At 35.8% G+C, this 15,140-nt stretch overlaps 1 protein-coding gene across 1 annotated transcript in view; it reads left to right on the plus strand.

Moving 5' to 3' along the window:
* LOC150090085 (uncharacterized) overlaps positions 1–13,550 on the plus strand; it is a 460,543-nt gene extending 446,993 nt beyond the window's left edge. The window contains exon 21 of the mRNA XM_090389755.1: positions 12,152–13,550. Coding sequence (XP_090245881.1) covers positions 12,152–13,184 — 1,033 coding nt within the window. The 3' untranslated portion in view covers positions 13,185–13,550. The remainder of the gene's footprint in view (positions 1–12,151) is intronic.
* Positions 13,551–15,140: the final 1,590 nt, after the last annotated feature.

The following is a 15,140-nucleotide window of genomic DNA, read 5'->3' on the forward strand; positions in this document are numbered from 1 at the left end:
CCTTTATTAAGCATGAACATCTAGTAATGGTTTCCATAGATATAGAGAAGGCTTTTGATACCACCTGGCGGCATGGCATACTAAGAGACCTTTACTCTCTTGGTCTGCGGGGCAACCTTCCTATATTTATAAAGCATTTTCTACACACTAGATCGTTTCAAGTACGATACCAACATGCCCTCTCTGCAAATTTCATTCAGGAAGAAGGTGTTCCACAGGGATCAGTACTGAGTGCCACTCTTTTCGCCCTAAGAATAGATTCTATCACTAAACAACTTCCAAATACTGTAGAAACTTACCTTTATGCCGATGACCTTTCCATCTCCTGTCATTCCCAAAATATGAGATCTATTGAACGACAGCTTCAGATATCATTAAATAAAATACAGCAATGGGCCAGCCTTAACGGCTATAGGCTATCACAACAGAAAACAGTTGCTATCCATTTTTGTAGACAACGCAAATTTCATCTGGATCCTGAACTTCACATCTCTAATATTTCCATCCCAGTCACTAGTAACATTAGATTTCTAGGTTTAATCATGGACAACAAGCTAAATTTCTTAGAGCACATTAAAAAAGTACGTACTGCCTGCTTAAAAAAGATAAACATACTAAGAGCTTTATCTGCACAAACGTGGGGTGCAGATCGAACCTGCCTTCTTCGATTATACAAGGCATTAATCAGATCCCGTCTTGATTATGGAGCTCCCATTTATGATTCTGCCAGAAAGAGCGCATTACGCTGGCTTGATCCAGTACAACACAGTGCACTGAGGATTGCACTTGGCGCATTCAAAACATCGCCCGCACATAGCCTTTACATTGATGCTCATGAGCCGCCACTATATTTACGTAGGAAACTACTATTGCTAAAGTATTCTGTCAAGATACAAAGTTGTGCCTCGCATCCCATTCAGCCATATCTTTTCAATCCACCATTAGAAAATCTGTACAGAAATAAACCTAGCATAGTAAAACCAGCTGGTCATCGCCTTCTTGAACTACTGCAGGTTTGGAATATATCCCTCCATTCCGTACAACAAGTAGCCACTTGTACCCCACCACCATGGGTTCAAACTCCTATACCGACCTGTGACACTTACCTCTGTCAGTGGGGAAAGAATATTTTGCAATCATCAAATATCAGGCAAGTTCATACCGTCCACACTCAAAAGTATATTGATTTTTTACCAATATACACAGATGGCTCTAAATCCAATTCAAAAGTTGGAGCAGCTGCAGTGTTTCCGAATACAATTGTATCAGCAGCCCTTCCTCCTGAATTCAGTATCTTCTCAGCCGAATTATTCGCAATTAAACTAGCTTTAAAAAATCTCCCTCCTGACTGCTCATTAAAATCAGTAATTTACACGGATTCCCTCAGCTCAATCAAGGCTTTGAGTAATTCCTCAGATAAATTTCACCCTGTTATAAATGAAATTAGAAATTTATTACTAAAGATTAAAGAACGTCACCAACTGGTTGCTTTCTGCTGGATACCAGCACATTCTGGTATTTTAGGCAATGAACAGGCTGATAAAGCTGCAAAAAACCCAACCAGCTTAGATTTAACCAATATCCCTGTCCCAGCCTCAGACTATGCAATAATGATTCATGCTGCATGCCTAACAGAATGGACAGCGCAATGGCATTCCCAAACGAATAATAAACTCTTTCAGATTAAACAGGTTCCGAAAATCTGGCCCTCCAGTGTCCGGACATCAAGACGAGAAGAAGTAATTCTTGCAAGAGTAAGAATAGGTCATACTTACCTGACCCACCTTCATTTACTCACAGGAGATGATCCACCACTGTGTCCACATTGCTATATAAATATGACAGTTAAACACATTCTCATTGACTGCCCCTATTATAAACAAGACAGAATTTCAACCCTGCAATCACTGGTTATCCTTCAACAACCAATAACCCTAGAGAATTTGATAGGTGACAAGGCAAATATATCTGAATTCTTCCGTTTTCTGAAGCAAATTAGAATTTTTAATCTTTTCTGATTAAGGACATTTCAGACAGTACGATTCTTTCCCTTTTCCTTTAATATAAATGAATAGGCGCATTATAGCTAAAGCAGCTTATGCGCCATCAAACCCCCATATCAACAACAACAACCAACTCTTAAACTACCTAGAAACCTTCCGTCTGATCAACGATCACCAGTATGGATTCCATCAGTGTCGATCCACTGGTGATATTCTGGCTTATTAGGCCCATTTATGGACTAATTCAATGGAAAGGTTCGGTGAAACACAAGTAGTTGCTCTTGACATCTCAAAGGCTTTTGATCGTGTTTGGCATAAAGGTCTTCTAAACAAGCTTCCATCTTATGGTTTGCCAACTGTTTTTCGTAATTGGTTATCCAGTTTTCTCTCTGATCGCTCACTGAGGGTGATGGTAGATGGCTCTCTGTCTTCTAACTTCTCCACTAATGCCGGTGTCCCACAAGGTTCAGTTCTTTCCCCCACTCTTTTCCTCTTGTATATCAATGACCTTCTTCCATTGACTGGAAGTCCTATCCATAGTTTTGCCGATGATAGCACATTGCATTCAACTTTCCATTTTGAGAAATCTTGTCCTGCTCAATCAGCTTCAACTTCTCGAAAATCTGCTACAAATTCCTTAAATGCCGATCCTCAGGTTATTCTCCAGTGGGGCAAAGACAACTTAGTTGATTTGAACCCTTCTAAAACTCAGTCTTGTCTTATATCTCGCAAAAAGGATTCTTCTGCTCCTATGCTTATCTTTAGTGACACTCCGATTTCTAGGCAAAATGATATATCTCTTGGGGATTACCCTGACTTTTAATCTCTCTTGGCACAAGCACATTACAAATATTGCTTCCTCTGCATCTAAAAAACTTGGTTTCTCTTTCACTCTCGGTGTTACTTTTCTAGTAGTACTAGTAGTAGTACTACTAGAAAAGTAGTACTACTACTAGTACTAACAGCTGCTCACTCTGTATAAATCGCAAATCCGCCCTGCCATGGAATATTGTTCCCACATCTGGGGTGGTGCCCCCAAAACCTCTCTCAGGCTTCTTGATTCCATTCAGAAGAGGGCAGTTAGGTTAATTGATGATTCATCTCTAACAGAGTCTCTCCACTCGCTTTCTCATAGACACACTGTTTCTGCTGCATGCTCTTTCTACAGATACTTCCATGGGCACTGTTCTTCTGAATTGGCTTCTATAATTCCCGCTCTCTCTTTCAAAACAGTCTGAACACGTGCCGCCACCAGCCAACATCCATTTACTGTCCAACTTCAAACCCAGAGAACCAACTTTTCATCTTCCTCATTTATTCATTCAACTGCCGTTTTCTGGAACAACCTTCCTTCATACGTATTTCCTGAAAATTACAATTTACAGAAGTTCAAGTCCAATGTCAACAAATATCTTCTTTCGTCTTCTCAACCTCCAACCCAAGCACGGTACTAAGTACTATAGGTTCTAATACCTCTCGTGTTTGGGGTTCACATAAAAAAAAAAAAAAAAAACAGAAATATACGTACGTGCACAATTTTAAGAGTCTAGCAGTCTTTTAAATTTAAAAATATGATAGAGTAATAGATTCACGTTTATATTTTATGTTCAAAGCTTTATTTATTTTTCTTTTTTTCTGAAAATAAAAGGTGCAATGAACACAGCATTTTTTAAAATATTCAATTTTTTATTAAAAATAAAAGGTTATATTTACAGTAAGTATTGCAATAAGTTAAGAAGGATGAAAGAAATGGTATTGCTGAAGAACAATTCAAAAAAACTGATAACTTTTTTCCAGAAATTTAACAGGAAGTCGGTTAGTCACCTGTCAGATGGCCATTTACTGTGTTTACTGCAATTGTGGGTTCTGCCACCGCTGGGTTAAGCAACTGTTGTAAAATCATCACAATTTAAACTTTTGTTATGATGGTCAGAGTATAGTTATATCACTTTTATTCATTTTCACACAAAGTTGTGCAGGATATTATGAATTTTAGTAGCTTTTAATTTGTATTATAAAAATCTCAATTTCAAAATAAAAAGAAAATACCAACAAAAACTACTAATAAATTAAAAATACATTTGTTGGAAGATGAAAGCACCAAATTCCTGTATGAAAGTCAGTTGTAAGGTAAACTCAAATCAGATGAAAGTGATAATGTTGAGGGAATCTGGTCAAACATGAAAAAATAAATTCTGCGAGCTTCTGAAGAAAGTCTTGGATATAAACCTATAAAAAATAAAAACTGGCTAACAACTTAAGAATTGAAACAAACAATTGATGAGAAAAAAAAAAGACCTATAAACTGTCCCTACAAACTAAAGACCTACATCTACACACAAAATATAAAAAGCTTAGAGCAGAAGTCAGAAAACTAACCAGAAGAATCTGACGAGATGACTGGGATAAATTTGTTAAATTCTTAGAATGTGAATCACTGGCCCACAGAGAAGAGGTTTTAAAATTTTTAAGAAATTATAACTAGACACAAATGATCAAATAAAAACCAACTCCATCTTTCAAGCAGAATGGGAAGATGAATCTGTGGTAACCAAAGATGAAGAAAACATAACAATGGATTCCGGTTATTTGGACCACCGGTTAATCGGGGCAAATCTTAAAAAACAGAAACCAATGGGGAAAAGAGCCAGGGCTTACTTTTCTGAATTGGGACAGCATGCCATTTAATCGGGGCAGGAGACCGCAGCACTGGAGATTACCCTACAATTGTCTCCGACGGTACCACGTGGTTTGGTCTAAATTCTGGAGGTCACCACCATAAAACAATAAAAACAATTAACAGTCACCTGTTTATTGGGCTTTTCTCTTAGTGAAATCTATCATAAACGGACAGTAAACTCGATCTTACTGAATTTGTGATAATATCGACAGCTGGAATTCTGTGGGTTATTATGGTGAAATGTGTTTACACTTCCATGAAATCTTCAATCATATAAAAAAATAAATTTTCAGATCTTCTCTTCATTCGTATTTTTAAAGCTTTGTAACTCGTTACTCGGTTCTCACTTGCGCGTATCGTGTTACTTGCAATTTGTGTGTGCCGTGTTCTTTGTTATTGATTGCTTATCTTTTTACTGTTTTAAATTTTAACCCCCACCCACAAATGGTAGTGAACAGAAATTTCAACTAGTTTGTATGTACATATTACAGTACGTATTAATTGTTGCGATTATCACGTATATTCTTCTGATTTTCACGTATTTTTTAATTGGTAAGGTAATAAATGGTAAATTTGTGCTTAATATATCTTTGCTTTTATAGCCTGTGGATAATATTCCTCCTATTTTCGCTAATTAGAATCGCTGTTTAATAGAATTAAAATTCAATTCACAAATGTGATCACAATGACTGGCGCTTACTGCACATCGTATAGTGAACGGCACTTTACTATGTCGAGTGGTGGGGGGGGTACATTGTATTTTTAACTATTTACGTGAAACTTCGGATAATTAGGGCAGCTGCTTAATCGGGCCAAAATGCACTAGTCCCGATGTGTCCAAAATAACCGGAATGGACTGTATTACAAAAATCAAAAAACACACTACTAAAATTATTTAACATCATGTAGCATAAACAACAGATACCCAAAGATTGGGAAACAGGAATAGTAATCAATTTACACAGAAAAGGCTCCAGAAATAACACTTAACAAATACAGAGGGATAACCTGCTATCAACTGCTTCAAAGCTATACTCTAATATACTAAAGAATAAACTTAATAAATACAGTGAACAATTTTTAGAAGAAGAACAATGTGGGTTCAGGAAAAGGAGAAAAGAAGAGAATTAGACCTACCACCATTTCTGCTGTTTATTGATTATGAAAAAGCATATGACAGTGTAAACCGGGAAAAACTTTGGCAGATTCTACATGAAGAAAATATCCCAACCAACTCCAGAAAGCGATACAAAGCCTATATAAAAACTCAAAAGTCTGCATAAAATATTCTAATGGCCAACTATGAGACCCAATGAACACTAGTAAAGCAGTCAAACAAGGATGTGGACTATCACCAAATTTATTCAATATCTACATCAATAAAATTATTAAAAAATGGAAACAAACAGTTAACAATGGAATACAGTTGAACAACAGGAATAAAATCTAAACTATATTATATGCTGATGATCAAGTTATAATTGCAAAATCGGAAGATGAACTACAGATAGCTAATGAACTGAATAAAATAGGCAAAAAGTACTAGATGAAAATCTCCACCTCAAAAACAAAATCAATGGGATTATGTGGAAAAAACATGCGAAGAGTGAAAATTGTTAATGATGACAAAATAATAGAACAAATATCTGATTTCACCTATTTGGAAAATTTAATATCAAATGACATTCACACTAAACTACAAAAATATAATAAAATGAACGGAACGATTAAACACTACTTCGGAAAACAAATGACAACTGAAACAAAATTATGACTGCACAGCATCACTTCAAAATCAGCCTTCTTCTACAGCTGTGAGACTTGGGTCATAAATAAGAAAAATGCACAAAAACTAGAAGCAGCACAAGACCATTATTAGGCTTTACAAGACTAGACCACCAAAGAAATTTAGATATTCATGTGAAATTAAAAGTAGATAACATAGTAAATGACATAGAACGATATCTGAAAAAATGGATCAGCCACACAGAAAGAATGAACCCAGACTGGATCCCAAAATTAGCCTTTAACTACAAACTTACAGGCAAGTGTGTTAGTTGTCTGATGGCATCGGGGTTTCCCCTCATCTTATAGGCAAGAGAGATGTGGGTCGACCAAGACAACGATGGCGAGATCAAGACCACTTCCAAGAGCTACAACGAAACAGGTCTTAAAAGACCTAAGCCGGACCAAGTTCATGATGAAATATTGTAATCTGTAGAACTGAAAAAACACTTTAAGCTTGTTTCATTTGTTTTTATATATTAGTATTAAGTTTATTGACAACAAATATGTAAGCAGAGGTACAGGTACATCAGTGCACCTGTGTGAAATCGTAGCCTAAGTACTATTCCTCAACTAAATAATAGGCACATTATAGCCATAGCAGCTTATGTGCCATTAAACCTCCATAACAACAACAACAAAATCAACTAAAGAAACGAAATCATGGGGTAAAATTTCTAAATTCTGGAAGTCTTTTGTCAAGTCAAAAGAGAGAGGTTATTACAGACTAGAATAATGAAAAACAAGACAAAAAATGAGAAGGTAATTTCAAAATAAAAGAGTCAAAAAATTTAATGAAACCTATCCCCTTAAAGTTGTAATATTCGACAAGGAATATTACAACTTTCTGAAAGTGATAAAGCCCAAGAAACCTATAGGGAAAAAGAAATCCAAAGAAGAAAAATTAGTCAAGAAACACTTGTTATGATGAACCGAAGGTGACAAACGAAGAGCAAGGTAAACACTGACAAGGAGAAAATTGAGTATACTGAGTTATGCAAAGCCATTAGAAAGAGACTCAGAGAGGACATAAGAAGGTTGGTTATTTGGTTTTTAGGAGCATTAGCAACTAAGGCCATATTGCTCCGGGAATATGTAGTGGTCATTCCCTGACCTTTCTGCATCCTCCGTATTTGGTAGTGATGGGCTCGAACCCCGGTCTAATCAAGAAGCGTGTGCTATGCACTGCTGCTCCTTCCCACCCGGCTACGGAGGCGTCCGACATAAGATTTAACACAAGAAAAGTAGAACAAGCATTAAGGGAAAACAAAGGACTTAAATTAGCAGCCATGAGCAGTAATACAGAAAGGCAAATGATACTGAGAATGAAGAATAGCAATGGTGTACTTATAAATAGCAGAGAAGGCATAATTCAAATAGCAGAAGACTACTATAGAGAATTATAGAAGGAGCGAGGGAATGATGCCAGCAGTGGGGAAGATGGATTGCAAGTTAGCAACACATACGACATACCTGATTTTCTTCCTGATATAAGGTAGAACATGCATTGAAGAAAATGAATAATCAGAAAGTCCCGGGGGAAGATGAAGTTACTGTAGAGTTGTTAAAATTGGGAGGAAGAGACATAACAGAGAAACTGGCAAGGCTCTTCACAAAGTGCATCAGAAAAGGTGTGACGCCTAAGCAGTGGAATAATGCAATCATAGTTTTGCTGCATAAGAAAGGAGATAAATCAGAAATTGGAAATTATAGACCAATTAGCTTGTTATCCCACATTTACAAGTTGTTCACAAGGGTCATTACTAACAGATTAGAAAGAATACATGATGAGAATCAACTGAAAGAGCAAGCTGGCTTTAGGACAGGATTCTCAACTATGGATCACCTTCACGTAATATCACAGCTAATGGAGAAAGCAAGTGAATATAAAACACCATTATTCCTGGCATTTGTGGATTATGAAAAGGCATTTGACTCCATACAGCATAAGGCAGTGTTTCGGGCACTGGAAAGACAAGACATAGATACCCCATATATTATGATTTTGAAGAAAATATATGAGAACGCTACCTCCTTTATTAGACTAGACAAAGACAGTAGCAAATTTAAAATTGAGAAAGGAGTTTGACAAGGAGACAATATCTCTGAAGTTGTTTACTGCTGCCCTTGAGGAAGCTTTCAGAAGATTAGACTGGTCGTAGAAAGGAGTCAATGTGAATGGAGAGTACCTAAACCATTTACATGCAGATGACATTGTGGTCATAAGCCACGATCCCAAAGAATTAGAGGAAAATCTTAGTTATGCACAATTAGTAAGGATTTTGGACTAAAGATGAATATGGCTAAAACAAAAGTAATGATGAACAAGTATGCCACAGAAAGGGACATAATGATTGAAGGAGCAGTAATTGAAAAGGTGGAGTCAGATACTTATCTGGGACAAGTTATTAGCTGTAATAATGATAAATGGCTGGAAGTCAAGAGAAGAATAAATTTTGGATGGATAGCATTCAGGAAATATAGTCACATACTGAGGAGGAATATCCTAGTTTGTCTGAAACGTAAAATAGTGAACCAATGTATACTCCCACCATGACTTATAGAAGTGAAACTTGGGCACTCACCAAAAGAATGGAACAGAAGCTGAGAACTACGAAGAATGGAATGAATTATATTGGGAATCAGACTGTTAAAACCCATGGATTAGACAGCAAACTCAAGTAAAGGACATTGTTATCAAAACTAAAGAACTAAAATGGTGTGTAGGACACATAACTCGAAGACATGATGATAGATGGACTAAGAAAATAACAGAATTGTACCCAAGAGGAGCTAGAAGAAAACCTCGAAGATAATGGCGGAGATGGATAGATGAAATTCATGAGTTTGTGGGTAGTAGATGGATGGCCATTGCACAAAACTGAAAGAACTGGAAAGTTGCTGGAGAGGTATTTAAGCCGACCTGGCTAGCCAGGTAGGTAAAGTGCCTGCCTGGCAACCCAAAGGTCGTGGGTTCAAATCCTGCCTCGGGCTGGGAGCAGAGTGAAATGCAAAAATTTTTTGGAGGTGCATTATGGCCACCGAAGCTAATGTGCCAACAACTAACAAAAAAAAGAGAGAGAGAGAGAGAGAGAAGCCTTCTTCCTGCAGTGGATTGAAAATGGCTGATGATGATGTGTTCTGTCTAACCGCTCACTGCAGGTGATGGCTGGCTCCCTAACGTCTCCACTAATGCTGGTGTTTCCCAAGGTTCAGCTCTTTCTCCCACTCTTTTCCTCTTGTATATTAATGACATTCTTCTATTGACAGGAAATCCTATAGTTTTGCTGATGATAGCACATTGCATTCCACCTTCCAGTTTGAGAAACCTTGTCCTGTACAAACAGCTTCATCTGCAATATCTACTACCAATTCCTTAAATGCTGATCTCCAGGTATTTCTCCAGTGTTACAAGGATAACTGAGTTGATTTCAATCCTTCTAAAACTCATATATCGCAAAAAGGATTCTTATCTTCGATGACACTCTGATTTCTAGGCAAGGTCATATATTTCTATTGGGGATTACCCTGGCTTCTGATCTCTGTTGTTACAAATATTGCTTCCTTGCAACCAGTCAACATGCTTTTACTGTCCAACTTCAAACTCACAGAATCAACTTTTCTTCTTCCTCCTTTATTCATTCAACTTACGTTCTCTGGAACAGCCTTCTTTTATATGTAGTTTCTGAAAATTACAATCTACAGAAGTTCAAGTCTAATGTCAACAAATATGTTCTTTCAACTTCTCAACCTTCAACCCATGCATGATACTAAGTACTGTAGGTTCTAATACCTCTCATGTTCGGAGTTTTTATTAAAAAAAAATTCTGTAATGTGACCTTTTTGACAATTCGTATACAACCCCTACAAATGTCCCTTATACCTGTCCAAAGTTTCTTGCTGTCTCCTCATTTCTTCTTAATTCTATAGTACATCACCGTACAAAATTTTGTCCTGTTCCATTGCAAACTGCACGAGTTACACCACATTTTCTACGTGTTCTGTTAATTTTGCTGAGGGCGCCTCCATAGCCAGGTGGGAAGGAGCAGCAATGCGAGCACACGCTTCTTGATTAGACTGGGGTTCGAGCCCGTCACCACCAAATACGGAGGATGCGGAAAGGTTAAGGAATGACCACCGCATATCCTGGAGCAATATGGCCTTAGTTGCTAATGCTCCTAAAAACCAAACAAGAACAACAATTTTGCCGAGCAATGTATTACCTGTCCACCCACCCACTATCCCTAAAATGTGATAATATTCCTTTTCTGGCATGGTAAGTGGATTTCATATCGAAAGATGTCACCCCACAATTTAGTTGTTTAACTGAGAGATAGTAGTAGATTTGGGTTTTATTAGTTATCTGTACTTTTCATATTTATTTAATGAAACCATTTATATAAACAAATGGCATAAAGTGTTTATATAAAAAATATAAAATAAAAAATGTTCATAATTTTTTTATTGTCATATTCTTTCATTAGAAAAAAATATGGCATCGTATTTGTTATTTTACTGATTATTGTACATCTTTTAACAAATGAAAGGCTATTCTTTTCTTCGGTTAAAACAGTTATGTTAATGATTATGACAATTTTTTGGGACAAAGTCTCAAACTATGGATATATTCACTAAATAGACAAGTTAGTGCAAATAATTATATTAGTACTTAGTGAGCTACCAAAGTAGGCAAAATGGGATCGTTTTTATTATATCTCATATTGTGAAAACCTTCACAATGAGTTGCCCTGATATTGTACTACCTTGAATAATCAACATTTCTCCAATGGAGAAGACTGTTACTTATTCTTTGGCAGATACCACCACCCAGATGGTACCGTTTGCTTATTGACCTCTCTCTCTTTCGTGGGTGGGTAGTTACCCTGGTGTTGCAATAAGTGAATTCAGTTATGAAGTATAATTCCACAATATGAGAGATATCATAGGATGTGCAATAGTATAGACAAAGACAATTTTTTGGGCTAAAGTCTCAAACTATGGATATATTCACTAAATGGATAATTTAGTGCAATTGCATCATATTAGAATGTAGTGAACTACCAAATTAGGTGAAATGGCATCGTTTTTATTATGAATGGGCCATTGGTGGAACGTTGCTTATTCAAGGTGGTACAATATCAGGGCAACTCATGAAGGTTTTCACAATATGAGATATAAAAAAATGATGCCATTTCACCTACTTTGGTAAATCACTACATACTAATGTGATGGAATTGCACTAACTTGTCTGTTTAGCGAATCTATCTGTAGTTTGAGGCTTTAACCCATAAAATTGTCGTAGTCAATACTATTGCACATCATCTGGGTTGTCACTTATTGCAACACCAGGGTACCTATCTCCCAACTGAAGAGAGGCCAATAAGCCTTGAAATGGTGCGGTCTGGGTGATGATATCCTCCGAGAATAAGTAACACTAGTCTTCTCCATTGGTGAAGCGTTGCTTATTTGAGGTAGTACAATATCAGGGCAACTTGTGAAGGTTTTCACAATATGAGATATAATAAAAACCGATGCCATTTCACTTACTTTAGTAGTTCACTACGTACTAATATGATGCAATTACACTACTAACTTGTCTGTTTGGTTAATGATTATTTATTTTAATGTAAATGTAATTTTATTTCTTTCAACTTTTAATTTATCCCTTTGTTTTTTTTAATAGGCATCAAAAAGAACGGGATGAAATGGAAAAACGACATAAGCAAGAACTTGAAATATTTAGAAAAGAAAAACAGTCAAAGCTTATCTCAAGTAATTGTAATAATACTTCCTCTTCCATCACTGGTCATTGGGGTTCAAACCAAAATAGTTCTTCCACCAATAGCAATGGTTATTACAACACAAATCTTCATCCTGAGGATATGCCTACTTTATCACATTCAGTTTCTAGTCCTGTCCTCCATGTAATGTCTTCAGGATATGATACCAAGTACTGTAATAACTGTAGTTCAGTACCACATTATAGTTCGTATCACCGTTCAAAGTGCTCGAATTGGGGAAACCTGGCTCCACTGTCTGCACCTCTTCCGGGTTTGTTAAAGACAACTAGTTTTGATTGGAACAGTGTTCAGCTTTCAAAGAAATCTCTTTGTCGTTCAAGTTCAGAAGGAATCGCATCTTCCTGTTCAGTGTTACAGCAGCCAGAAATACAAAAAAGTAAAAATAGGACTTTTACAGATGATTTACTTAGATTAGTACAGACTCTTGGTTCTAAAGGAAAGACTGGAACTATTAGCAGTGCTGGCACACCCAGTTCAGGTAATGGTAGTGAACAAAAAATGACACTAAATCAGATGAAACAGAAAAAAATGCAAGGGTTACTTGATATTTCATGTAGCCTAAATGGTAATACATCTGTTGCAACACCGTCTCCTGGAGTTTCTCCAGCATCTTCTCCTATGCCTAGTCGCCATATAACTTCTGCTACTTCAGTACTAGCAGTTTGTACTTCATACAGACCTGTAGTGCCACCTTTATATGCAACTTCTCCAATGTCTCATGCATACTATGATGGGTCACATAATAATCCAGAATGGGGACCATCGCACTCCTTTAGAGGTAATCCAAACTTTTCTGTAATCCAACAACATGGACCACATGTTGCAGCTTGCTATTCTCCACATTCAACAAGTCCATTGCCATCTCCCACATATTCTTCTTGCAGTTATGTTGGAAATCATAATTTGAGTAAATAATACATATGCACCATCTCTGCTTTTGTGCCTTTTAGTTATAGCTTGCTGTTGGGAGCTTAATGCTATTTTGACATACAAAACTTTTCAGTGTGCTGTATAAGAGTATTATTTTATAACAGTTATACAGAGAGCAGTTCATGTTTAAACTATCTCATTAGCATTTCGAAGTGATTTATGAAGTTATTCCAAGCAGCACTAACAGCAATAGAATGAGAAATGATTAATAATATCAAGTGATTGGTAAATAGATTAATACAAATCATGTTGAGACCAATATATAACAAAGCGAATTTATAAGAAAATGCATAAGGGAAACAAAGTATTTCCATTCTTGTATTTATATATGAAATTGAAACTTTGTAAAGAAACTTCCACTGAAAAAGCAATAGAAATTCCATATATTCAAATGTATTAAATTTTATTTCAGTATTCAAAAATTATCAACTATACAGATTTGTCTATGCATTTCATATTTGCAATGTATGCTGCAGTAGTGTTGATGGTTTAGGTGAATGTAATGTGTGGACATGTACGATGTGTGCTGTACTCATAGAACGTTTGTAAGTATATCCTGAGTACAGTTCTGTGAATGCTTTTTTTACAAGCAACAGTTTTGAAAATATATGTATATTGCAGAATATAGACATTGTGTGAACCACACAATTGGTGCTAAAATGTACAAGTGGTTTGATTTTTGGTTGTTTTATATTTTCTACATGTTCATTTTCGGCAAATTTTTTTGCAATATGTATGTACTAGAAAGGATGTTTAAAAATTGTTAAAATATCTTTAAAATTTGTAAAGTTAGAATTTTGTATTTCTTATTCACCATTCTGATGGAAATGTCTTCTCCGCTACTCCTTTAAGATTTTGTATAGTGAAGGTTTTGCAGCTATATATGAAATGAAAATGCATATTAAAACAGTAACCAAGATGTGTTTTGTTTGCAGCATTCTAATAAACAGTATTATTATTATTATTACTACTACTATCATCATTATTATTCTAGCTAATATCTGTATTTACAAGTACTACAAGTTAAGGTTATTGAAACTTTCTTCTGTATGCATACAGAACACGTGTATCCATCATTTAATAAGAATTCATGGTTTGGTTGTAGATCGATCTAAGCCATGTACAAGCAACATCTCAAAATTTCGTATTATTCATTTTATTTTTTTTATATATAGCTCAGTAATACTGATCTGTCCTAGGAATTTGTGTAATAAATTGTTTGCTTTGTAAATTTTGTGTGATATTTTATTATTTCAGTGTAATTTTTGTAAAATGAAAAAAGGAAAAACTTTCTTTTGTGCTACATACCAAGTTCCATTATACATTTATAACAGTTCTGAAACCAGTTTTGCAGTGTAAAATCCAGATTTTTTATAATTTGAAGTCATTTATTCCTCAGTGAAAATGTTTGAAAATCCGTGATAGTAGGAAAATGTAAGCATCTCTTCCATGAAAAAAAATTCAGGCTTGCTATATTTCTTTGTCAAAGCAGGCAGGCAAACAGCTTTTATCATTTTAAATAATATGTATCATGTATATTATGTGTATAAAAAGCTATATTCATTTAGAAACACATTCAGGTGAGGGACCAGGTGGGTGAAGTAAAGACAAAAGAAACGTATCCATTTATGTGTAGTAGAACAGAGGAATCCTCCTCCTATATATATGGATTTTTATGGGCTGCATTTATTTTTTATGTGCTGTGATTTGATTCCAAGAGATGGTGGGAATGGCTTACCAGTATAATACGGATGGTTGATCTGTTTTGTTTGGTTTGTGGTTGTACTGACAAAAATATGTGGCTGATAAAATTTAAAAATGCACAATATTTTAATTAAGTGGCTTAATTGTTATTATGATTGCATTAAAGATCTTTCCCCATATGATTAGCCACAAAATGCAGCTAAATAGTAATACGACTTTACACTGAATCATGCCATT

Source organism: Mastigoproctus giganteus, chromosome 2 (genome assembly GCF_048544385.1).
Source record: "Mastigoproctus giganteus isolate SK-2022 chromosome 2, ASM4854438v1, whole genome shotgun sequence".
Classification (NCBI taxonomy): Eukaryota; Metazoa; Arthropoda; class Arachnida; order Uropygi; family Thelyphonidae; genus Mastigoproctus; species Mastigoproctus giganteus.